Below are 24,731 nucleotides of genomic sequence, written 5' to 3' on the forward strand. Positions count from 1 at the left end.
GTTCAGATGAGAATATTTTGTTCTTTTTGATATTCATGTGACATTGTTGAGCAAAGAGATGCCCACATGAAAAACAAAAAGTTTACCAGTCATCCTACATTCTTTCCAGCAGATGTCAGTGTTATCCTTCATAGCTCAGCTGGAAGGGTCAATGGTTGTTTGGAGAAATATGCTCTAGTGGGAGGCTTGGCAAAGTTAGCCAGACCAAATATGGACACAGTGTATGTCCTTTTTCTCCCCCTCGGTTCATAGACCAGACCTTGAACTATGCAGAGATTCCCATTTAGATGTTTTGGTGCAATGATGAGACTTAACATGAATGTTGTGCTCCAGCTTTCACAGCCTGATATGACTACAGAGCAATGAAATGTGAAAACCATTTCAGTTTTGTTTTCAGTTATCATGTCGGCCTTCTCCTCAGGACAAATCAGAATGGATTTGAACCTTTTTATCTCAGCTGTTTCCATTCTGGAGCTGACTTTCTTTCATTGTAGGGACATTAATGGGGACTGAATGTATCAAGGATGGGTTGAGGTGTCTAGCACAATAGACTGAGTCTTCCTAATGAGCACCATATTTGGCTGTTTTAGTGTTTGGGTCTCATGCAAAGCCAGGCCACATTGTGGAGAGAGGAAACTGAAGCCACGGGTTAAACAGGGAGTTTCACAATACAAACTACTGTTCTAGAATTCACTCTCTCTGTCTTTCTCTCTGTTTCTCTTTCTGTCTCTCTTTCTCACTGACTCTCTCTTACACACTCACTATTCCAGAAGAACAGGAAGATGTTTGGTTAACGCTGGCATTTCTACTGAAGTATCAAAACCCCCAGTAGATGGGTGATGTTTAGCAGAGCCCACAGTCTGGTCTGGTCTAGTCTGTCCTCTTGTTGTCATGAACTCCATGATTGCAGAAGGATTAGTAAACCACTACATTACAGCTGTAATCAAGTTTCCACCGTGGCCAGAGATCTGCAAAATTTCCATTTGGCACAGGAACTCAAATACCTCCATGGCCTCAGCATGATTGTTGCACCAAATAGTGATTATTTTATTATTTATGCCTTGTCTCCACTCTTTCATGCACTCACTCACCCCTCTGTTCACTTTTCCATCCAAATATTCTCTTTCTGATGCCCAGTCTCTTTCTATCTCTCATTTACTTGTAAGCAAAGATTTTTAATCATACTTCTACAAAGCATCGAATGAACATCAAGCTGGAAGTCAGCAGATTGGCATTAAAGGAACTTACATTTCCATCCACATAGTTTCTGTGTGATTTGGCAGGGTTTCCACTTTGTCAATACAATGAAGCTGGATCAGTATTTTCTTTTTTTTTTTTTTTTTAATTAATTTCTGTCACCCATGTCCTGCACCTGCATGCATGGTGTACTTTTTCACCCCTGGGTTTGATATATGATCCCTAACACAATGGGATATGTCATTCATAACAGTCAGTGATAGGCTTTTGGGGCCCATGGAACATGCAGAGATCCTTAGCACCCCAACGGGAGAGCTCTGACCCCCAAAATGTGTTACATTTACCATGTGGAGGGTTTATATTGCAGTCACTGTGGCTTGTGCCGTGCCTAATCTCCACAGCCTGGCAACCATTTAGCTCAGGCTTTGTTCTGCACTCAACTTCGCAAAAACGAAGCCGTGTCGACCCATGGCTAAACTAATTGACATGGGGTCAACTCTTGACTTTCATCATTCCTCTTTCGCACATTGGTGAAATTCAGGAATGTGTAAGCCAGTGCAGAACAACAACAAACACACCTGGCTCTGAAGGCACTTCTTAATGCCACAACTTTAGATATTTAAATTTTTAAATGACAAGAAAGTTATGATTCATAAGTGAAGCGGTGAAGTATTGTTTACAAGGAAATGGAGGCATGGGTTGTGCTGTGGAGCCTCAGTGGCATTAGAGTTGTCACATCGTACAGCATGGGTTGGAAATTTACTATATTATGGTGCTGTATGTAATACTGAAATTTCTGTATGTATACCTTTATCTGTTAGCATTTTGGAATTTGCTTATACAATTGTGGATTGTTAGACAAAACTAATTAATTGTGCATAACTGCACGTGAACTGGACTTTTGTTTTGTTTTGTTTTGTTTTGTTTTGTTTTGTTTTGTTTTGTTTTGTTTTGTTTTGTTTTGTTTTGTTTTGTTTTGTTTTGTTTCGTTTCGTTTCGTTTTGCTTCGTTTTGCTTCGCTTTGCTTTGCTTTGTGGAAACCAGACCAAGAAAGGCTAAACTTGGATAAGGTTTAGAGGGCATCATGCTCTTTTCTCATTTTCGGAGCGGAGCGGCCCTGCCCAGAGCCAAATGGATCTGTTTCTCCTCTGCAAGCAGAAAGTGAAGAGAGGGAAAGCATGGTTTGGAGAAAAAAAAAGTCAGGAAAGGTTTTTTTTTTTTTTTTTTTTTTTTTTTTGGTTTGGGGTTGTGCATTTTTAACATACTGCAATGGGACTGTGATATATATACTGTGGACTATGGAAGGAGCTTAGCGAGGCTATGAATATGTGAAGTTTAAGGTCCCATAAAATTCCATCTTAAACCGAACTGACAACAGAGTTGAACCCCTGTATAAATTTAATGTCTGTTGTTGATGTTTGGCTTCAGTCCACTTTGTCAGAATGTTTTGCACAGTCCAGACCTAAAACTGTGCTGGTGTGGTAGTTTAATTCACCTGATACCTTATACCCAGATACCTTAAGCAAGACACTGACCTGCTGTGAGGATGCTGCCTCTGAAAAGCAGATATATTGACTGTATGATCTGCAGAGGAATATGAGAACACATTTAAAGAGCTTGTTGGCAAAAGTATAGATCTCCAACTGTATTCAATGCTGTAAACCATGTTTTATGGGTTAGGGTAATATCTTCAAACACACACACACACACACACACACACACACACACACACACACACACACACACACACACACACACAAACTAGCAGGCCAATGCACAGGCCAAAATATTGGATTCAGAAAGTTCATGTTGTGAATCATTATATTTGCAACTGCCGGCAGGTCATTTTTTTTCAGGAATGGTGTTTATCTGTTGTTGTTTTGTTTTTTGCGAATTAACTCTTCATTTCGGCTTACACCCTGTGTCTGAGATAAATATGCTCTGAAAAAATCCTGAAAAAAGACCCACTCTGGAATATTGTAGTGACTTATGGTCTTACCTAAGCAAGTGAGGTCATTGTGTTAAAAGATGCTTCTGTTACTCTAACTCACATTCCGGCCTCTCACATGGACAAATAGGATTCTGCTCTGTGAAGAACTGCTGCCTAACATAAACATGGGAGACAGCAGCTGATGGATCTAAGGTGGCCTTTTACTCAGGTCTGGAACACATGACTATTTTAGGCCATCGGTAGGGGCGATCCCAACATGCTGGCTCCAGCACTCATCCATTGCACAGCCTCCTATCTAATGAGGATAGTAAACAGTCTCTGTCAGCGTGGTTCATCACTGAGAACTGGTTAATGTTGGTTTCCTTGAGACTCCTTGAATGACAGATGAGAAGGTTACTGTAATAATATTTCTCCAAATGATGTGTTGTTTGATTTGACTGTTTCTTATTTTATATTCTCCAAGATATTTAACAGATGGTGCCTCCTGAATTTGGAGAGAAGGCAAGAATTTTTTTTTTTTTTTTTTTTTTTTTGGATGAAATAAAAACCAGGCTATATATAAAAAATGACAAGAAAATTTGGTTCATAAGTTCATGCTGTCACTGCCCCAGCCGCCACACATATCATAAAAGTGATATTTTGAGTGTCAGATTGCAGGAAGTGTCCTACATTCTGGCTCTTATGTAATGTTGCAGCAGACAGATTTCACCCATTTTTTCAAGATATCCTTTAACAGGTGGGTGGTGCTTTGATGTAGTACATCTGGGTTAGCGGTAGTCACCCTCCAAGTGTCCATCCTCCGCTGTGTGACAGTATTGGTTGTCCCCCCTCTACCAGGACAGCACAGCAGCACCTTTGCCTGTCATGTAAGGAAGGCACAGTATTTCTTAGTCAGCAATGACAGCAGGGCTATATTCGGCCAGAGCTGAGACTTAAACCAGGGGGGGCTAATTTTGGACAACTCTTCAAGTAACATAAGGAATATCTATTAAATGATGGTATCTGACTCTAACACCCAGTCTTTAAAATATAAGCTTTCCCAGGATTTGTAATGATTTTTTTCTCTTTTTTTGATGACTGAAACAGCGCTGAGAGGGAATTGTGGAACAGAAGAGCCGTCTGTGTCAGACTGTTCTGCAGACTGGAACTGATCTGCAGTGTCTCCTGGGATATAAACTGTCTAGAGTGAAATGCAACACTCGTCCATCCAGTCCCCTCTGTCTTAATAAGGAAACTTTGTTGAACATTAGTTAGAGGACAGGCCACATTTATGCACAGAAAAAGTCCTTGGCTCCTTTTTCCTCTCGGTTCTGTGGCCTCCCCACCCTGTATTAAAGCTGAATAAACAGCTCCACTCAATGATCAGCAGATTTTTCTCTGCACTGGCGCCATTTTTCATGAGGGGATTTAGACTGAGGACAGGCAGAATGATTAATCAATGTGACTCTATACTACTATCTGTGTAACACATAGTTTACTTGATTTGCTCTTCCTCTACTGTATTTACACAGCCAAAGACTGACCCAAAGACCGGGACGGGAGTAATTCAAAAACTTCCCTCATATTTTCTCTGTTAGCTTTCCAATTTTTTTAATGTGAATGATGAGTTCTTTTAGCAGCCTCAGAGGACAATTACACTCTTATCACACGTTGTTATCTATGGCCTCTGGGCAGGAACTACCCAGACCACACCAGATGGATCTGGTCTATTTATTCTCAGGTCTATGCAGTCAGACAGTTTTTTTTATTACTTTGCACAATTGTTTTTTACCTAACTGTGCAGTGAGTCTGCATCTGGCTGGAAAACAGTCACGGCATGTGATCAAACACAGGGACACAGATGGGCTTTTGGTATAAGAATGCAGGTACCGCAGAGCCGTGGATTCCTGTGGCATTCCTCACCATAGGGAAACCGCTATGGCCCAGTCACAGTGAGCACAAGTCTGCAAGCTTTTAAAGCAGTCACTCAAAACTACACTGGAATGTCTCATCGCCACAGATTCTCACACAGGCTCCAAAATATGGCTTTACTTCAGCCAACTCATGGTCACTTTGGGATTTGGAGTTCGTGCCCATAAACTAGATTTAGACCTTCACTTTCTAATTCATTTTTTTTCTTTTTTGTACCAAGAATGGAAACTGTAAGGGTTTACTCTAGCTCAAGAAGTAAGCTCAAATGGATTCTGCTTTTTGAGCAGATGTAATGAAGATGTGTTTAATTGCAGTGAGAAAAAGGAACAAGAAAAATGTTCTCCTTAATCTACAGTACTACCTTACAAGCATAGCATCCTCCTCTACATCCCATTGTTTCATTTCTCTGTGCCAGAAGGCTCTGACACAGTGGAGTATAAAAGGGAGCACAGTGGCTCAGCTGTAAGTGCATACCAAGAAGTTTTATAGCCCTCTGGAATGGAAAGAAATATCAAGTATGTCTTTGGACCTCACAAAAAGCCTTTGCAGCCTAGCCCTCTCCTCTGTCTTCTCCACTCTCACTGACACAAGGCAACTACACCAGAGAGCCCATATATGGACACATATATGAAAGATTCTCCCTCTGTGTGCAAACACGGAAACTTCTACCCTTTTGACATGAGGGGCAAACGATTTAAGGCAAACATTTGAGGAGCCTTAACAACAGGATGTTGGGAAATATACTGAGATACAAAAAATTGTAAAAGAGGCTAAAAGCAATAATTATGAGCGGGTGAAACCATCAGCAAGAGCAGAACAATGTCTACGAAGCAGCAGTCGAGGACAGTGAGTGTTCAGGTCAATGAGTTAGAAAGATCTCCCCCATATTGAGAGCAAGCTTTCAGCAGCCTCTGATCCCTGAAGGAAGAATTCCTGAGCAGAGCACAGCACTGATGCTGTATAAGGAATCTCTTATCTCGAGCTGGGAGAAGTTCAAGTTGCCTGTAAACAATCATTTACTCTCCTTCCCCCTGTTGGCTTGCCCTTTGCTGTGCACAAATAAGCACAGTAAAAGAGCAGGAAGCAAAGCCTTTCACAGTAAATGTTGTTGTCCTCATTTGAAGAAAGATTCACACATTATGTTAGCAAGCGTTTTTGGCCAGTATTCATGCTATATCATGTCTGGCATTTGATTTAACTTTGCGCTGGGATTCTAGCATGGCACCCCGCATGAATTTGAAATGAATCGTGACAGTTCCCCCCGAATGCATTTCCCCCCTTTGTGTTGCTAAGCTGACTGAGCAGCATCAGATATGGCTGACATTCCTGCCTCTGTGTGTTCCCATCTGTAGAGGAGGAACACAAACAAACAGTTTGGGAAGAGCCCTGAGTTGGCCGCAAATATTCCACCATTATAACTGAGACCGGCAGTTGTCTTTTTACCACAGGAAAACCTTCACTTTTGGTATTTTTACCCCACAGCTCAGCTTGTTTCCTTTGAATGAAGTAGTATCCTTGAGGCAGCTTTACACCTTCTTTGAAGTCTTTTCTCTCTTTAATACAAAAGTCTAAACTCTGGAAATATCCTTCTTTCAACTGTAACCAAATGTACTTTCAATATGTGTGAGAACAGGATATTAAATTTAACATCTGTACAAGATGTCAAGTTGAGAATTGCCAATGAAAGGATGTACTGTACATATTACCACAATTTCCTTTAAGGTCAGCCTCAGCAGATTCGAGTTTATGCTCCTAAAAATGTATCTCTCCCAGGGATTTCTAAAAAACTGCCAAAGAAAAGAAAGTTAAGGCCCCATTCCTGGCTTGTAACACCCTCAATACAGATTTCAACAGTCTGGGGGATGACAGAGCTTGTCTATTATCAGCAGCTACTGTACTGTAGGAAAAATCCAGCATAAGTGGAATTCTACCCATCTTCAATGGGGCACCTGCAGCTGAAATATTTGACCTTCCTACTTGTGGAATTTGACTCCTCAAACGATAAAGCAGAGGTCTAATAAAAGTTGGGTCAAGCATACTGCCGGTTTCCCTTAATGAAGCAGAGCATTTAAGCAGCATTACAACTGATTTGTCTCATCTATGCTATTTTAAAGGCAGATTTATGAGCATGCAAAACTGACATAATTTAAGGTGTGCACGCCTAATTGTATCTATCACCTAATTTATTGCAATTGCCTGGGTTCACAGGTTGTGACCAGATGTCCATTTGCGTTCAGTCTATCCCGGTTCAAGAGTCAGGACTTTAAGCCAGTGGAACATAACTGTGAAGAAACTTAATGACATTGGGGCATCGGCAGCACTCGGGTTACAGCTTGGGTTGCATCCCGCCCTACCCCCTCTCCCTATTTGCTGCAGTAAATGAATATGCCCCTGCATGGAGCTATCTAGTCCCGGGGGTACTGTCACTGGGAGCCAAGGGGCTCTCTATATATATCTGGACCATGTCTGCAGAAATCCTCAGATGGTATTTGACAAGGAGCCCACCAACACTGTGCTTCTCAGAGTTTCACTGGCTGTGCACTAAGACAGGGGGACTCAACACTGGATTCCCTCACTGTTGCACCTCAGCTGATCAGTATTTGGGAGTTAGTAAATAACCACAGACCTGTCACCAAAATGAATACCTTGGTTAAGAGCAAACAATGAGCAGAGTTATATCTTTTTTCTTCTTTTTTTTTTTCTTTTTTCAAAGAGAATACCCCACACTTGCTGCTATGTATAACACACAGGCATTATGACTGAGCTTCCACAGAGGCTCAGATAGCTTTATTTAATGCAACAGAACCGTAAGCTTCTCTCCCAAGGGTCCTCTTATGCAAACTTGTTTTCAGACACAACAACCGAGTAAAGCTCAGCTCATCACTCAGCAGCCACAGGGGAGAACTGAAGGGTTCACATACACAAGAGGTGGTCACTGTTGTCCTACCAGATGAACTGACGCAGTGACACACTTTTCTATAGAGGTGTGGCTCTGTCGTCAGGATCCCAATGAGCTCCTCCATCTGGGCCACCATTTCAGAGCTGCGGCTTAAATCTTATCAGTTTCCTGAATATGCATATGTAATAGTCTTTGCATACTTGACACCTTGTCTGTCCCATTTACACATTAAGTCTGCGGTTACTGATTCTGTCACTGTTGTGCTATTTTTTGTCTATGTCTCCAGAGAGTTATTTTGTTTTGTTTTGTTTTGGTCCTATGTATCGTTATTATTTTTAACTTTGTCCATAACTATGCTTGCAATCATAATTTTGCTTGGTGGTACAATATGGATGATGATACGATAGTAAATCTAAATGTTGCTGTACCTGTCTTTCAAATCAAACTGTGCTCTCTCCACTGTTTTCTTACAGCACCTGAAAACCTGAGTCCAGATTCATCCAGTGATCGTCACAGTCACAACATCTCAAACAATCTCAGATCTGATAAATTATACACAGTTGTCTGATAAAGAGGTTGTTACATACAGCCAGTCTGATTCCAGATCAGGTCTAACACTCAGGAGGGTGAATACTCTGCCAAATATGAGTTTCCCCGTCCAGCAAAACAATAAAACCTTCACATAGTAGAAGGTGATGTGAAAATTCAAAGTGCTTTCACATTTATAAGGTTATATATATATATATATATATATATGTGTGTGTGTGTGTGTGTGTGTGTGTGTGTGTGTGTGTGTGTGTGTGTGTGTGTGTGTGTGTGCGTGCGTGTGTGTGTGTGTGTACATATATATAAAGTGCTACAAATGGTAGTTTGGATTTTAAAATGTAAATGGAAAAGCTGAGTTTTTTTTATGAAAGAAAGCAAAATTATGCCAATGGAAAATGTTCAACATGAGTGTAAAGGTAAAAGAAACATATTGGAGCTCCAGAAAGATGCCACAGCGGAAACACTACAAAAACTAAAGTACTGAAAGAGATTGCAGTTTTCAAAGTGTCTCAAACCTGTCCTTGAGTATGATTTTTTTTCATTCACTCTCCCTTTCACTTTCTCCAAAGTGCACCTGTAAACAACTAAACCTGCATGTGTGAATGCAGTAAAACATCCATTACCTTTATTTTTTAAATGGGATCAAAGTCGGAATGCAGCATCAGTTTAGACAGACAGAGATTTGCGGACTCTTTAAGTAAAGGTACTGGACCTTTAGCTATTTTTACAATGTCAGTATGTTAAAAGAAGATATTATAATGGAGCTTATTTTCATTCCCAGAATGCTGTGGCAAATCCGGCATGCCCCTACAAATCTCCCCTGAGTGCTTCGAGTGAAAACACTGTTAAGACAATTAAGATCAGGATCAGATCAAATTGCAATTCCATAATATAGAGTCCAGGCAGGCATAAAGTGCTTTACTGTCAGTGGGGAGGGTAACAACTATATCATACATTTCAATGAGCATTCATACAAGACTCTATGATGTGTATACTGTAACTGTGTAACTGTGTTTGAAATGTCAACATATTTTAAATGGTTATATCTAAATACATCCATGCAACTTTATATTACTGACCTCACTTAGTAACAGAAAGGGATATTATGCAGCACTAATGCACTAATGTTGTATGCCGCAGCTTTCTCAGGGCAGTATTTTTATATGAGCATAAATCACCAGTTACGCCTCTGCAGACTGAGAAAAAGGTCACAGAACTGAAGTTTCCAGAATCTTGATCCTCAAATCACATGTATTAACTAAAATTGGTGTTCTCAGCCAGAGGACAGAAAAGCAGGCGGAAATAAGGCCAGATCTACGTCTGTATATTTCACTGCCAATCAAAATTATACAAATGACTATCTGGTACAACATGGCCTGGCCCTGCAGGCAGGATTATCAAAATATTTTTTCATATTACTCTACCTGCCAATCAAAGTCCATGACAGTTTTAAACTCCAGCGTCTGGAAACGAGGCTTATGTCTGAATTAAGGCAGCAACTCCAGTTATAGTAATGCAATGTGGTGAACAAATGGTAAGCATGGTTCCTGATCTGATTATGCTGTGCTCTTGTCTTGGTCTATCCTCTGACTGACTGAAATAAGCAGTCTGAAAATATGAATTGAGCTGAGTTGAGTTGAGTTGAGTTGAGTTGAGTTGAGTTGAGTTGAGTTGAGTTGAGTTGAGTTGAGTTGAGTTGAGTTGAGTTGAGTTGAGTTGAGTTGAGTTGAGTTGAGTTGAGCTGAGCTGAGCTGAGTTGAGTTGAGTTGAGTTGAGTTGAGTTGAGTTGAGTTGAGCTGAGCTGAGCTGAGTTGACTTGAGATGAGTTGAGTTTAGTTGTGCTGATTCTACCAACACATCACACAAGTTTCTTTTTCGAGTCGTTACATCTGCTGGCCATACCAACAATAATCTAAAAAGCAGACCAAAGCCTGAGTCCGACAGAGATTATTTTAGGGATGTATCTAATAGTGGGATAGGCCTTGGACATTTGGCAGAGTGCCTTGGATCCATTTTACGGACCAAGGCAGGTGTGCGAAAGAGAAGGCGGTCCTAAAAATATCTCCTTGAGAATCTTTTAGAAGACACTCAGTATGTCCTCACTTACCACCCATGTATGTTTCAGCTTTTTCATTAGCTCAGTTCACTGAAATATAAAATGTTAAAATACTAAAAGTAGAGCAAATATTGCTCTGTTTGAATATTGGTTGAATCGGCTGATTGGGTCGGATAATTAACTCAGAAATGAATTTAAAATACAATTCAAATTCAACAGATGTAAGTCAGTTGCAAATGTGACACTTTGCCCCTGTTTCAAGTGTTAAATGATTTCTAAATTGAAACAGTGTTTGAAAAGCAGTTAACATTTCTCTAATCCCAAGTCAACAAGCTGCTCAGCTGCTGTAATTGAGGTATAAAAGTCATCCAGCCTGGTAATCCCGGGGAGGATGTCCAGCCACAGCCAACTGACACATCAACAGTTTACAGGGAGGATATCTGATACATTATCAGGTACACACTTCCCTATCTTACGCCTCTCAGATTGTGAACAATGCCTCTAGGGTCTGCTTGGCTTAGGTCTCTCACCAGCAGTAGTTCTTCGCAGACAGCACACTTGCCCTGAGCTAATGCAACACCTCATCACTGAGGAACTCACTCCATACACACATTCTCTCTCTCTCTCTCTCACACACACACACACACACACACACACACACACACACACACACACAGTAGCTTTAAACTGGTAAAAGCCTGTGCAGAGACTGCTAGTCCATCTGCCTATGGTCCAGATCCCAGCCTGTCACAGGGCAAAAGAAGAAACAGTTGAGCAGGAGAACACAGTCTTTAAATCAAAACAGACAAGACATAATGTGCATGAAAGGCAAACATGGAGCAGATCTAAGAAATGCTTGAACAAACACAAAGGGAACTGAATAAAAGACACAGTTTCCGCATATTGTTTTAAATGGGTTGTTATATCAATCAAAGTATCCTGTACACAGATGCAATAAAGAGAACTAATGAGGCAGCCATCCTGCAGCAGCGGTCTTCATCTCCATGTTCTCTGCCTATTCAATGGCTTTTATTACATTAGCAATAGGAAGCCTTTCAATGGGAACAAACGGCTTGCCCCTCGGGCCCCATATATAGGCATATCAATGGTCAAATGTCTGGGAGGAACGAATCGCTGAGCAGATCCTTAAAAAACGACGGGGCACCCCTTCTCGCCTGCTCCAAAAAAGTATTGCATGTCCAAAGGCATGTAGTCACCCCCCCTTGAAAGTAGATATTTGACAGGGCACAGTCAGGAAGAGCTTGCACTCCAGCTTTGCGTTCAGTTAGGCACAGACGCTCTAGCCTCTCTCTCCTCTTGGGTCTCTTTTGGACATTTGGTGCGGCCAAACAACAATAAGCAGCCATGGATGCCATCAAGAAGAAGATGCAGATGCTCAAGCTCGACAAGGAGAATGCCTTGGACAGAGCTGAGCAGGCTGAGGGAGACAAGAAGGCAGCAGAGGACAGAAGCAAACAGGTCGGCATTTTTTTTTTCCTTTTGGAAAATCACAAAGATCCATAGAAAAGGCAGGAAAACCAGTGGCTGTAAAACCCCTGCCTTTTAACTCCAGTTAAACGGATCATCTCCCCAGTACGGATTAATTACTTTCTTGGATAAATCGAAATAAGGATTTGCGCGAAAATTAAGTTAACCTATTTGTTTTTCTTGATTTTTGGGGGATATTCTAATACTTCATCTCAACTTCTTGGCCAATTGGTGATGTAAATCATAATGTTGTTAATTACTATGTCAACGATTGATCAACTATCAATAACAGATAAAGAAACTGAGAGAAACGAAACATTATGTCTTGTAATAATTTGTAAAAGCATGCTTTTTCGTGTTTTATTCAATTTGTTGTCTTTTATATGCATGTTAAGTTAGAGGATGACATGAGAGAGTTGGAAAAGAAATTGCGTATAACTGAGGACGAAAGAGATAAAGTGTTTGAGGAGTTCCAAACTGCTGAGGAAAAGCTGCTGAACGCCGAGGAGGTCGCCACCAAGGTACTTTAATCTGATTTGCATGAGTTTCCTAAACTTTTCTCCTCTCTCTTCCCTTGTTCTGTCTTCCTGTCTGTCTCTTTGTCTGCCTGTCGGTCTGTCTGTCTGTCCGCGCTCATGCGCCTGTGCGCGCTCACGCACCCCGTTTCCCTGCTGATCACCTCTGAAACTGTCCGCACGAAATCACGCTTCAGCTTGAGGACGATTTGGTAGCCCTGCAGAAGAAGCTGAAGGGAACTGAGGATGAGCTCGACAAGTACTCCGAGGCTCTTAAAGATGCCCAGGAGAAACTTGAGCTGGCTGAGAAGAAAGCCACAGACGTGAGTAAGGAGGGGTAGGCCTACACAATGGCACTGGCACCTTTCCTGCACCAAGCTTCGTGCACATTCTTTTGTTAAGTCACTGGGAATATCTGAAATGACAGTGCAACACCATAGGACCCATGTCTAAGTGGTTATGCAAAACACCTCTGTCATCTTACATCCCTGAAATGATTTACCTGTATAAGAAGGTGTTACACACCTGCTCATCCTTGGCAAAAAAAAAAAAAAAAAAAAAAAGTGAAATCTTTTCATTAGACTTTAGGTCCTAATGCTTTTGAACTGTCATTTTTGTATTACCAGTGGTCACAATACAATCACTCATCAATCAGCGCAAAGAATGTATGGTCGCAATGTTTATTAAACTGAGATAAAACTGGGTAGTGTTTATCAAAATGGTGACTTACTATCATTTTCTTTTGCCCCCTTAGATATTTTCATTAGGCCTTTACGTCCTGAGCTGAGTGGAAAGGGAACTTGCCAAATGTGCAGTCTTCCAAAGAGCGCAAGGAGCAAGCGCCTGGATAAATATAGCCCACTGCTTTATATGGTCAACATAGAGCTCACATCTCAGGGCTGCGCCCGCTGCTTACCACAGGGAATAGTTGGAGTTTCCTATCAAAATGGCAGTGAAGTGAATTAACAAGATAAATTTCTCAATGGTAGATTTAATAATTGCTCAATTCTTACTGGTCAGTGGGCTATTTTAACCCTTGGAAACTAGCCTGCATGACAGGAAAACGACCACAAAAAAGTAGATGGGATGGACATTTAAGACTGTGACCGTCTTTGTTTTTTTTTTTTGTTTGTTTTGTTTTGTTTTTTGTTTTTTGTTTTGTTTGTTTTGTTTTTTGTTTTTTTTTTTAGCCAAACGCTGCCGAGAAGGTTAAAAGGCCCAATAATGATGACTCACAAGAATGACCGCTAGAGTAATTTTGCAGTGTGGCTGATACCTGACGAAAAAAAAGGCATATTATAATAAAAAATATATATATTATAACAATCCTACAACATTATTCATTTTAGACTTATTGTGTGCCTACATGGTTCTAAATAGAGAGTTGACAGTCTGGGTGTATAACCTGTTGTGACCCTCTCGCACTAAATAGTGTGATACCACTATAATATAATAATCTTCCTATAGATAGATAGATTTACTTTATTGATCCCAAACTGCGAAATTCTAATAAATTCTCATAAATTCTCACAGGAACTTCAAATTTGTCTAAGGTACTCAGCTCCGAGTTTATATTGATTTGCCAACTACTTAACATATTTTATGATATTTCTTTGTATTTGAAATTGGACTTGGTGTGATATCAATATAATATCCTCCTAAAAAAAAAAAAAAAAAAAAAAAAAAAAAGACCTGCTTGTGGTCTCAAAATATTTCACTATATGTACTACTCAGAATTGACCCGCAGAGGGCGCTCTGTATCTGTCAACCAACTGCGACCTAAGGATGCTGATGATATTAACTGGGCGTGTCCTTATCATTGAAGCGTCACTGATACTGAGTGTCAGTCAGATATCATAATTATTAATTTATGAGCAAAGACTGTGAAAATAAAAACGTAAAAAAACGGAATAGTGTGTTTCCTGATAATGTGCAACAGAGCTCAATACCTAAATTTGAAATAATCGTTACTTCCTGAATAAATTGCAGGCATTGCCGAGTGCGTCTTTAAAAACCTCGCGCACGGTCCAGCCTGTCTTCACGCAGCCTTTAGTACAATCAAGGACGTCATTTCGCTCCATGTCAATTTCTCGGAAATTCTGCTGTAGCCTGTAGCCGCTGTGCGTTTTTCACAAGAACTAGTAAATAATGGCCGGAGCTACATCGCTGGAGGCGGTCAAACGGAAAATAAAATCCTTGCAAGAGCAGGCAGACGGTGCAGAGGAGAGAGCTGAGAGATTACAGAAGGAGTTGGGCTTGCAGAGGAAAGCCAGAGAAGAAGTAAGCATGTTTACCGCACATAGCCAGGAGCTCTGAGGCAAATGCGTTAAAACCCGGAGTGAATTCTCTACCTTTTCTGTCCAGTGTGTTTGTTCTAGGCGATAGTTTGAATTGGTGCAGGCAGCGGTGACATAGCGGGATTTCTGTGGACACACTGCGGTGCTGTATGCTAAGCTTTACTTGGCTCCGGTGCCACCACAAAGTCCGCTGCGCACGATTTAATAGCCTGTTAAAGCTGAAGTTAGGTTGTTGTAGCCGAAATGATTGTAATTGGTAGGCCGTTGATTGCCCCGCGGCAGTTGAGCAATCATGTCACACTGTCATTTTGTTGCACCTCTCAAGTCGCATCGTCTTTGATGCACTTAATTGTAGCACTCTTTGAAACCTGCTGTAAAGGAGGTCATGTATACACACACACACACACAGCAGCAGCAGCAGCACTAGTGGATTCAACCTCGGAATAAATTATAGTGAATAACCAGGAAGTTATCAAATGTGGCATGGGCAACTGTAAAGGTGCCTGCATGCTCCGTCAGCTTTGGTCTAACTTGTCCATATAAGGACAAGGGGCTTTCACATAGAAAGAGAAGCATGATTTCCCTTGTGTGAAGATACAGTTGCTGCAGTTACAGAGGCGGGAAATAAGCCTACAAGAGCCTTTGTTTCCCTCATCTGAACTTGTTTCAAACTCACCATGTTTATATGTGGTGTATGTTAATCAGACACTGAACCCACTGCTTGATTATTAGAAAGTTACTGGACACACTTTGCAAGCAGAGATGCACTTTGCCCCGACACAGCACACCTTAAAGTCAGAGTAGTTTACAAGTTGAAAAGACCTTTGGGTTGGACTGCTTAAGTGCTTAAAGTGTGGGCAGTTTTACAGTCTGGCCTCAACGAGCATTTTCAAGATTAGACACTCTTACTTGAAGTCACTGAACAGAAATAGAAAAGCAGAAGCAGCGACGGGTTAAATTATTCATAGGGAACACCTGCGTCATTTATGTCATTGCTTTAATATCATATCCTCTTACTGTTTAGGAATTCTTAACTACAGATAGAGTTTAGTTAACATGCACCAATAAGTTTCAAGTAATGGTCCACGTGACCAGTTAAATTACACAAAATAACTCCTGCTGTACAGTTGTGGTCTGTCCAGGGAGTCGTCTGCACTTGTATGTATATCACGTGTGCAGACATTTTCAGTGTAATTGTCCCTGGCCCTTTGACATGAGTCTTGTTAATGTTCTCTCCAGGGCCAAGTAATGAGGCAGGGTATTCAACCCTCTGTCCGCCTGAGGCATCATTATCATTATACATAATCAATGAGGGGCACAGGGAATCCTCCCAGGACAGCCCTCTGCTTCTCCCAACAGGTGGCACATAGAGAGAAGCCCATTTAAACAGGCATTATTACACTCACCACTGGGCATGTAATCACGCTCAAGTGTGGTGCTAAGCAAACCAAAAAATCTAAATCCCCTGCATTCTCTGTGCTGATGGTATTTGATTGTTGATGTGTGTGCATGTATGAATTCTGGTCCTGTTTGTTAAAGGTCGGTGATCTCCAAGCTCCTCTGACATACGCCTCCTCTCCCCCTCTAGGCTGAGGGAGATGTCGCTTCCCTTAACAGACGTATCCAGCTGGTTGAGGAGGAGTTGGATCGTGCTCAGGAGCGTCTGGCCACTGCCCTGACCAAGCTGGAGGAGGCTGAGAAGGCTGCTGATGAGAGCGAGAGGTGGGTTCCTCTGGGCAGCAGAGACTTAGACCTCTAATCTCTGCTATGTCTGTCTTGCCCTGCTTCTGCAGAGGCCAGGTGGCGAGGGATAAATAGGCCATGTGGCTGTGTTTCCATCCCTTTGTTTTGAGTATAAGCAGCTCCTCTGTGCTGCACGGCTTGATGCCAGACAGTTCACCATCACTGTAGCTGCAGCCCCCCCACACCCTCACCCCCTCCCGCCACACCAGACAACCATCAGCCTTTGACTTTGGAAAGGTATATCAAAGATTCACCAGCCTACTAATGTGCACTAGGCAAGGCTTGTGTCCTTAGAATGATTGTGTCTGCTGTCCGGCAGTCCTCATCTCAGTTCCCTCTCCCTTTTTTTTTTTTTTTTTTTTTCGATCGGCATTACATTACCTCAGGTCTGTAAGAGGAAGTGATTCCTAACACGTCTTGCCTGTTTGTTCCTCATCCAGAGGCATGAAGGTCATTGAGAACAGGGCCATGAAGGACGAGGAGAAGATGGAGCTGCAGGAGATCCAGCTGAAGGAGGCCAAGCACATTGCTGAGGAGGCTGACCGCAAATACGAGGAGGCGAGTTTCTCAACCATTGGCAGCACTTCATCTGGTTTCAGCACCACCAAACATGCAGCTGCTTTTTCCACATACGCCCAGACTGACATTCCATGCCATTTTGTGAAGCTGATCTCCATTCTAGGCCGCTTTGATTTGTGGCTTTCTGACATTCTCCCTATCAGTGGTTGACAACTGTTGGATTTTGACTATGTACCTATTTTTTGATAATAATATCCAGAGTCCAAAATGTAGCGCTACACTCACACAGTTACTATATTGTTTTCTAAAACTGGTATGTAGTAACATGAGTGATTTGCTCCATGTTAGCAGAGGGAATGGATATGAGGAACACCCTGTATCCTCCTTCTAATAATGTCACGCTGTTCCATGTGTCATTGTCATCATGTGTGTGTTGCATTGTAACACTTTGTTGTGCTGCACCTAAAGGTGGCCCGTAAGCTGGTCATCATTGAGGGTGACCTGGAGCGTACAGAGGAGCGCGCTGAGCTTTCAGAAGGGTAAGGTGTTTCACCTTTTCATGATTTTGTAGTTTTAACCTGCATGTATGCTGATGTTTCAACAGTCCAGCTTATAACAATAATACACAAAACACGTGACTCATCTTCACTTCAACAATGTACCTCTGTGTTCTTATTGCATGTGCTGATAATTTGCATGTGTTCCACGGCTTGAATGGTTTTGGCTTGCATACACCACACCCACTAACAGACGAGCTCGAAGATTGGAGGATGAGCTAAGAGTTTTGGAGCAAACCATGAAAATGCTAAACAACTCAGTCACACAGGTACTAGAGGCAACCATTATATGCTGTTGTATCTTTGCTTAGTGGCCCTTCCCATGTCACCTTCATTCAACTTGCTGAATGAAGCCTCTGTCTTGCTTGCTGTGCATGTCTTTTCCTCTTTTATGCTGTTTATTTTGGGTATACTAGACTTTCACACCTCCAACTTGGCAGGAACTGTGTGAGAATGGCATCTCACAGTAAGGAGCACAATTGGATATGAAATCTGGACATCTATGAGACTCTATCTTAGTTTTTTTCTTGTGTGAGGAGTCACATCCCTCACCTTGCTATTCTCACTGTCCTGCTCTGTTGGGGTACTTTGAGATACTTGGGGTTCCCTCCTCATTTAATCCCTGTAGTTCTTATTTATTCTGTTTCCTTTCCCCTTTTCTTACTTTCCCTCTACTTGTTTTGTGTCCACCTCTGGTTTGTCTGTCTTTGTTTCCCTATTTGTTCCCCTTTCCTCTTCTTCTCTTTTGCACTTTACCCCTTTGTCAAAAACAACAGCAAATGCTCTGAGCTTGAGGAAGAGCTGAAAACTGTGACCAACAACCTGAAGTCACTGGAGGCCCAGGCTGAGAAGGTAAGTATGGCTCCTGCCCAGTGCATGCTGTCAGTCCCCACAGATCACCAATAGACTTGGTGGATAAGGAGCAGAAGAGCCCGGAGAGACATATTTCTCCATTTCAGTCTTATTCTGTAATTCTTGCCTTTGTCTGTATAAGTGTATGGAAATAAACTCTATTAGATCCATGAGTTTGACTGCCGCCCACTCATGCCCCTACCGTGTTTGACTCCTGCCTCTGTTTTTCTCCCACAGTACTCACAGAAGGAGGACAAGTATGAGGAGGAGATCAAGGTCCTCACTGACAAGCTGAAGGAGGCAAGTTTCCCAAGGCCTTATCTGGGACTGCTGGCCAGAGGCCCGGACCATTTTTACAAATGTCACAGGTGCAGTGTCACAGTTTGTGTTTGAAACTGACCCATGAATCTGTCTCACTACCACAGGCTGAGACTCGTGCTGAGTTCGCTGAGAGATCAGTAGCCAAGCTTGAGAAGACCATTGATGACCTGGAAGGTATGATTTTTTTTTTTTCCTTTTTTCTTTTTTTTTTTACACACACACACACACACACACACACACACACACACACATTCCAGAATGGGAACCTGGTCAGCATTTTGAAATATTTATTATATCAGTCACTTTTACTTATGATGTTTGGGTAAGTGCTCAATTCCTTTTTCCTTCCTTTTTTTAAAATCTCATTTTCTCTTTTAAGCCACTCTTTGCTTTTCTTCTGCTTTCCGCTCAACTTCAGGTCAATCCTAATTTTTTTGTAGTGTTCCCTTATCTTTTGTATATCATGCGTAGCTGATTCCATTTGGATCCTATAGGTGGGAAGGAGTGGCTTTGTTGATAGGACATTGTGTGACTGGTGTTTATTCATGAAGGTGTGAAGTTAGAGTAGGTCCCACCTATTAATCAGGCCTATATAGATGTTGCCCTGCAGCAAGAGGTCACGGTGAGGGCTGACGACTGAACATAAAGCCATATGGCAAAGAAATAAGAGGTCTATAATTTGCTAGTGCTGAGGGATTTAGTCCTGGTATTTGTTTCATTTCTATACTGCCATCCTCTGGTGTAACATTTTTTTCCCCTTTTTTTCTGTTTGCAATGTGTCCGTCACCTCTGTCTTTCGCTCTTCTCCTCTCCTGTGCATCACCTCTCTCTCTGGTGTGTCTTGCCAATGGTCTGGATCTTCCACCTTTTCCCTCCTTCCCATGCACTCCTCCACCTCCACTCCGTTTCACTGCACCGCCCCTGTGTCCCTGGCCCACAAATAGATGAGTTGTATGCCCAGAAACTGAAGTACAAGGCCATCAGCGAGGAGCTGGACCACGCCCTCAACGACATGACTTCCATGTAATTCTCAACTTGCTGTGCCTGCTTGTGCCTCCATCACCCCGCCTTCCCTTGCACATGTCCTCCCTGTATTCCGGCCACCACACTCCCTCTTATTCCCCCTACGTTTTCATGTACTGGTCATTACTGCTCCTTCCATCTGTTGTTTCTGATCCTACAGCTTCAAATGATTAACCATGCAGCTATGTTATTGATAAATTCTTTTGAAGCAGTAAGATAGTCTTGAAATAGACAGTGCAGTATTCCATGTCTGTGGAACTGTGAGTTTTGTTTAAAAGCAAACTTTGAATAATTACAACGCACTCTAAGTGGTTTCCTCTACCACTTCCTCATGAGTGTGGTTATGACAACATGGCCTTTGTGAAAGCAGCATCAGTAATTATGTGTACCGTTAGCAGGCCTGGATCAGTGTTTATATGAATATAACACAGCATGGTTTTCTGTTTTTTTTTTTTTTTTGTTTGTTTTTTTTTAAATTCAATTACAAGTTGCATTACTTTTTATGTTAAAAGTAATCAATGTTCCTTTTGTGAGTATTTCTGCTGAGAAATCTTACTATCCCCCGCCCAGTTTCAAAATATTTATATTTTGACACCTCAGTCTAAGCATGTGAACAGTCTGTTGAAATGCAGTACACTGTGTAAACAAAGCATTTCAATGAATCTGTTTTTTCACTTTCTGTAATTCATGGTGGTGTGTTTCCCCCTTCATCAAATGTAGTCCACTTTCATCTACTAATATGGTCTACTTCTGTCTAGAAGAAAGGCCCTCTATTTGTTTGTTGGAGGTTTCTTTTTGTCCTGTTAAGGTGAGCTGTCAGTTTACCATCTTCCTTGTTAAAATCCCAACATTTGGTGAAATCGTTGGAGATTCACAAGGCGCACCATTTCTGACTGGTCAAGTGCTTCTCCTCATGATTCACCAGAAAGGTCTTGATGTTGTCTGAGGAGAGACATTGGTCTAGTCTCAAGTGTGTGTTTGAGTTTTCAGCCTGTCCTCCCTCACAATGCATTTCAGCAGTGCATTGTGGTTTCATTTTTGCTGTGCCATGTCGTGATTCCAGTGAATCTGGTGCATTGTGGTGCGCTTCTCAAATTTCCACAGGCCCCCACCGACTCTCTGGTTCACTGTACCTCTTCTCTTCCACACAGATAAATTGTTTACCCCTCATCAAAGAAGCCTCCTGCCGGCTGAGCAGCATCTGTCTGCTCTCTCCAGCCTTCTCTCCATTTCCCATCTCTCTCTGTCTTTGCTTTCCTCTCCTCCTCATGTTTTCATCCTCATGTCAAAGTTAAGTTGCATCCCATCTCTTGTACAGAATCCTAGACTCTTTCTGCGTTGTGTAAAAATAAACGTCCTTCCTTCTATGTAAGCTGTATCTCTTTACTCTGTCCTTTTCTGTTTTTTTTTTCTTTTCGATTTCTATTTATTAAGTGGCTCTAATAAAACCAGGAAGCCTTGATTTTAAGTTATGTATTTTATTGTTTTCGTTTTGTGATTCTCAAGACGCTATTATGTTGACCATTTAGCATCATCCCCACCATAGTTAATCAGTTTTGCAGATTTCATTTCACATTCGAATATTGCTCTGTAAAGTTGAAATACTAGGACCGTCACAGTAGTGTCGCAACCACAGTACCTTAAACAGCTAGCGGTACTTGAATGTAATTTGAGATGAGAGTTTTTTTGCTCTCACAGCATTTGAAACTGATGCATGCAAGCACTTTTCAACACAAAGTACTGTGACAGGAGTAGCAGGTGCTATTTTTGGGGGAGAAAAAGTGAATTAATCGATGTTGGGTTGTACCTGGAAAGATTGTAGTCAAGTAAAGCAGTGGGTGTAATGGTAGAGTTCAGTGCAGCATGTAGGGTTTGAGTCCCACCTGAGTGGTGGACAAAGTTGGATGAAAATGACTGAGAAGGATTGTTGACTCGCCATTGAGATACCAGTGATGATGACACATGGTGATTGTATGATATACGGTATCCTGTCATTTATTTAAATAAATACAGCTTCATTCATTCTGGATTAGGTCGTTTTTTTTTTAAAAAAAAACAGCAGCATAAGGTGAGACTCCTGTTGCAGTTAAAATGAAAGCTATCAGACTGCAGAACATTTATATGGCCTCAAATCTGCCAGACCAAACTATTGCCACTGATACACTGATGATGGCTGTGGACCATAATCAATCTGAAGGCTGAGCCTTGCAGTGTTTTTCTTTTAACTTGATTTGAATCTGCTATGCTCTCTGTCTGCACTCTCCTTCCTCTTAAACAAATTTAAAAAAGGATGATAACGAGGGTGGATTACTCCCTCGTACAAAAAACAAAACATAACCTCATTTGATCTACTATGTTGGTTAAAGGCCATTCAGATATTTGCATTATGGTTGCCAACAATGATTAGAAAAAATATAAAAAATTTCCATTGACCTGCTTTAGAAGAGGTAAGTTCTCTCTGCTCTTTTCCTGTTTTCCTCTGATTTCTTCTCCTTCTCCTCTGTTTTCTTACTTGCTGTCTGACTGCAAAGACCGCCTCTACCAGCAACTTGAGAAAAACCGCCTTCTCACTAATGAACTACGAGTGGCCTTGAATGAGGACTAAATTGTGTGAAAGTTTCGTCTCTTTAACCATTTGCTTTTTAACGTGTATATGATGACAATCTGATCCCCATGTAAGAAACGCTACCTAACTTTGCGTTGTACGTGTACGATGCTTGCACTGCTTGAGATTTGTGTGGCTGTTGCTGAAAAGTCTATTTAAAATATACTGAAAATCAGGGATTCTCATATATATATTATTCTTACAGCCTCGCATCATTGCATTATACAGTTGTCGTTTTTTGTTGTGTATTGTGTTTCTGTGAAGTCTTATGGGAAATTCTTTGTTGTCGACTATAAAGTGTCTGCATGGTTGCTTGCATTTCATAATATGCGCTTGTTTAAACCAAAACAACACATTTCTTGTTTTCTTTGTGTATTAAAGGTCTGGTTAAACAGTATACACAAATTTAATGACTGACCTGAATGATGTAGCCAGCTTAACTATTAATGCAAGTTAACCAACTGACTCAATTGTTGCCTACTTGTGTGAAATTAAATCTTCTCCGTTTGGTATTCTAACAGAGAAACTGTCACATGCTAAAGAAGAGAACCTCGATATGCACCAGATGCTGGACCAGACTCTAATGGAACTAAATAATATGTGAAAGCATGGTCTGACCCCACACACACTGTGGTTTTGGCTTTTTCTACTTGCACCTTGCTTGCCATAAACCCCTCTTCTCGTACCTTGCCCATGGTGGAGAGCAAACAGCCAGATGCTATTTCTATTGCACCATCCTGCCTTCAGTGGATCTCAACCAAGGAGCAAAGCTAAGGGAAGGTAAAGCCCACCGTTCCCTTATGAAGCCTACACTGAGAAACAGTTGTTTTGCAAGCCAGTTTTAATCTTGTAACGATGTCTGCATTTTGCAATCTTTGAGCTGAAGTTTTTTTTTTCCTGTTTTTTTGTTTTTTTTTGACAAGTCATCTGGTGAAGTGACGTGCCTTTGGTTACAGAGTTTTATACATCTTGCATTGAAGCTACTCTGGTTCGTGCCATTCCACCTTGATTATGCACAGAACATGTAGTTACTACCCAACAACAAAGTGAGAAATTTTGCACTTAATGAACCTCAACATTATGCACATTGCTCATATTGTAGAAAAGTAATTTTAACTCCCCCCACTCCATCCAAAATTTCCACACAAGTGTGAGTATACATTGGATAGGCCTGTCTACATGTATACTGGTGCTACTGTATCTTTCAGCAGTTACAGAAAACTATTTTAGGACTGACTGCCTTTGTGAAGGCCAAAATCCCACTTTCTTTTGTTTACTTTTATTTTTGTGCCAACATGTAACTGGTTAGAAAGGGATCTTTCTTTACTCCCAAATTGTATTTATTTTTCTGCTGAGCGTGAACATCATTACAGTATATGGCAATGTTTTCTTGCTAACACCTTTTCAGTACCCTTCTTTAAAACCATGGTTCAGATGTTTTTCATCTTGTCTAAAAAAAGATTTCATCTGGTTGTGCATTGTTTTAGCAATGTTTTATTAATGTAGATGTTTCAAGTGTATATCAATTGAAATGTACAAATGAATATAAATAAAAGCACATGTTCTCAGCTTGTTTTAACTGGTTTGTTTTAAGCGTTTAGCATTTTTGTTCATCACTCAGGCCTAGTCTAATTGACCTAGTTTGTCATGGAAAAAGTGAGCTCTTGCAATAGCCTAGATATTGGGGTGAAGCAAAACTCTTGCAAAGATAGTGGGCAGCTTATAATTTATTTGGACCACCTCATCCTCCCTGTCACACAGGCCTCCCTTATGCCAGTGTGTTTCTTTTCGGGACAAATACAGATCTGTTCATCTTCCACCTTTATTACATTTGCTCTTCGCTCATTTTGGCCTGGCCGAACTGACTTCCAGAAGAAAAACAGCGTCACGAGTGACTCTCCTCTTCACTGACCTGCACTGAGGTTTTTGCCAAGAGTTAGGAAACAGTGCCATAGGCCTGCACCTAATTTAAACCCACGTACGAAGAAACCGCATTGGAAAAGTTTGTGTTGTAGATATAAGGCATAAGGCCAACATACCTTACCAAGGGTGCAGACGGGCACTAAGTAGCTTGTGTATGACTTGTGTTATCACACAAGCGGGGCGATAATGAGACGATTTCCCTGTGCATGCTTGCGTGTGTGTGCGTGTGCGCGCGCGTGTGTCTGGGGACGCGCGAGAGAGACGGGAAAGCGCAACAGGCTAAACTTGCGAGACATGAACGCATGTCTGCGTCATGACTATAAAAGTC

At 41.4% G+C, this 24,731-nt stretch overlaps 1 protein-coding gene across 19 annotated transcripts; it reads left to right on the forward strand.

Moving 5' to 3' along the window:
• Window positions 1–11,814: 11,814 nt before the first annotated feature.
• Window positions 11,815–24,048, forward strand: tpm1 (tropomyosin 1 (alpha)). Of its 19 annotated transcripts, none has more exons than XM_030053037.1 (10): window positions 11,816–12,039; window positions 12,444–12,569; window positions 16,449–16,582; window positions 17,044–17,161; window positions 17,591–17,661; window positions 17,873–17,948; window positions 18,769–18,831; window positions 18,957–19,026; window positions 19,797–19,875; window positions 21,027–21,138. In XM_030053037.1, exons 1-10 carry the CDS (start codon window positions 11,926–11,928, stop codon window positions 21,028–21,030), a joined length of 855 nt encoding a protein of 284 aa, XP_029908897.1. In that variant the 5' UTR covers window positions 11,816–11,925; the 3' UTR covers window positions 21,031–21,138. The 19 variants fall into 19 exon arrangements, with proteins under 19 accessions (XP_029908890.1, XP_029908887.1, XP_029908889.1 ...); XM_030053046.1 differs by lacking the exons at window positions 17,873–17,948; window positions 19,797–19,875; window positions 21,027–21,138 and adding exons at window positions 12,761–12,886; window positions 18,456–18,531; window positions 23,002–24,048 and having other exon boundaries at window positions 11,817–12,039; XM_030053030.1 differs by lacking the exons at window positions 12,444–12,569; window positions 17,873–17,948; window positions 19,797–19,875 and adding exons at window positions 12,761–12,886; window positions 18,456–18,531 and having other exon boundaries at window positions 11,815–12,039; window positions 21,027–22,988.
• The last annotated feature ends 683 nt before the right edge of the window (window positions 24,049–24,731 follow it).

This window comes from Myripristis murdjan, chromosome 6 (genome assembly GCF_902150065.1).
Source record: "Myripristis murdjan chromosome 6, fMyrMur1.1, whole genome shotgun sequence".
NCBI lineage: Eukaryota > Metazoa > Chordata > Actinopteri > Holocentriformes > Holocentridae > Myripristis > Myripristis murdjan.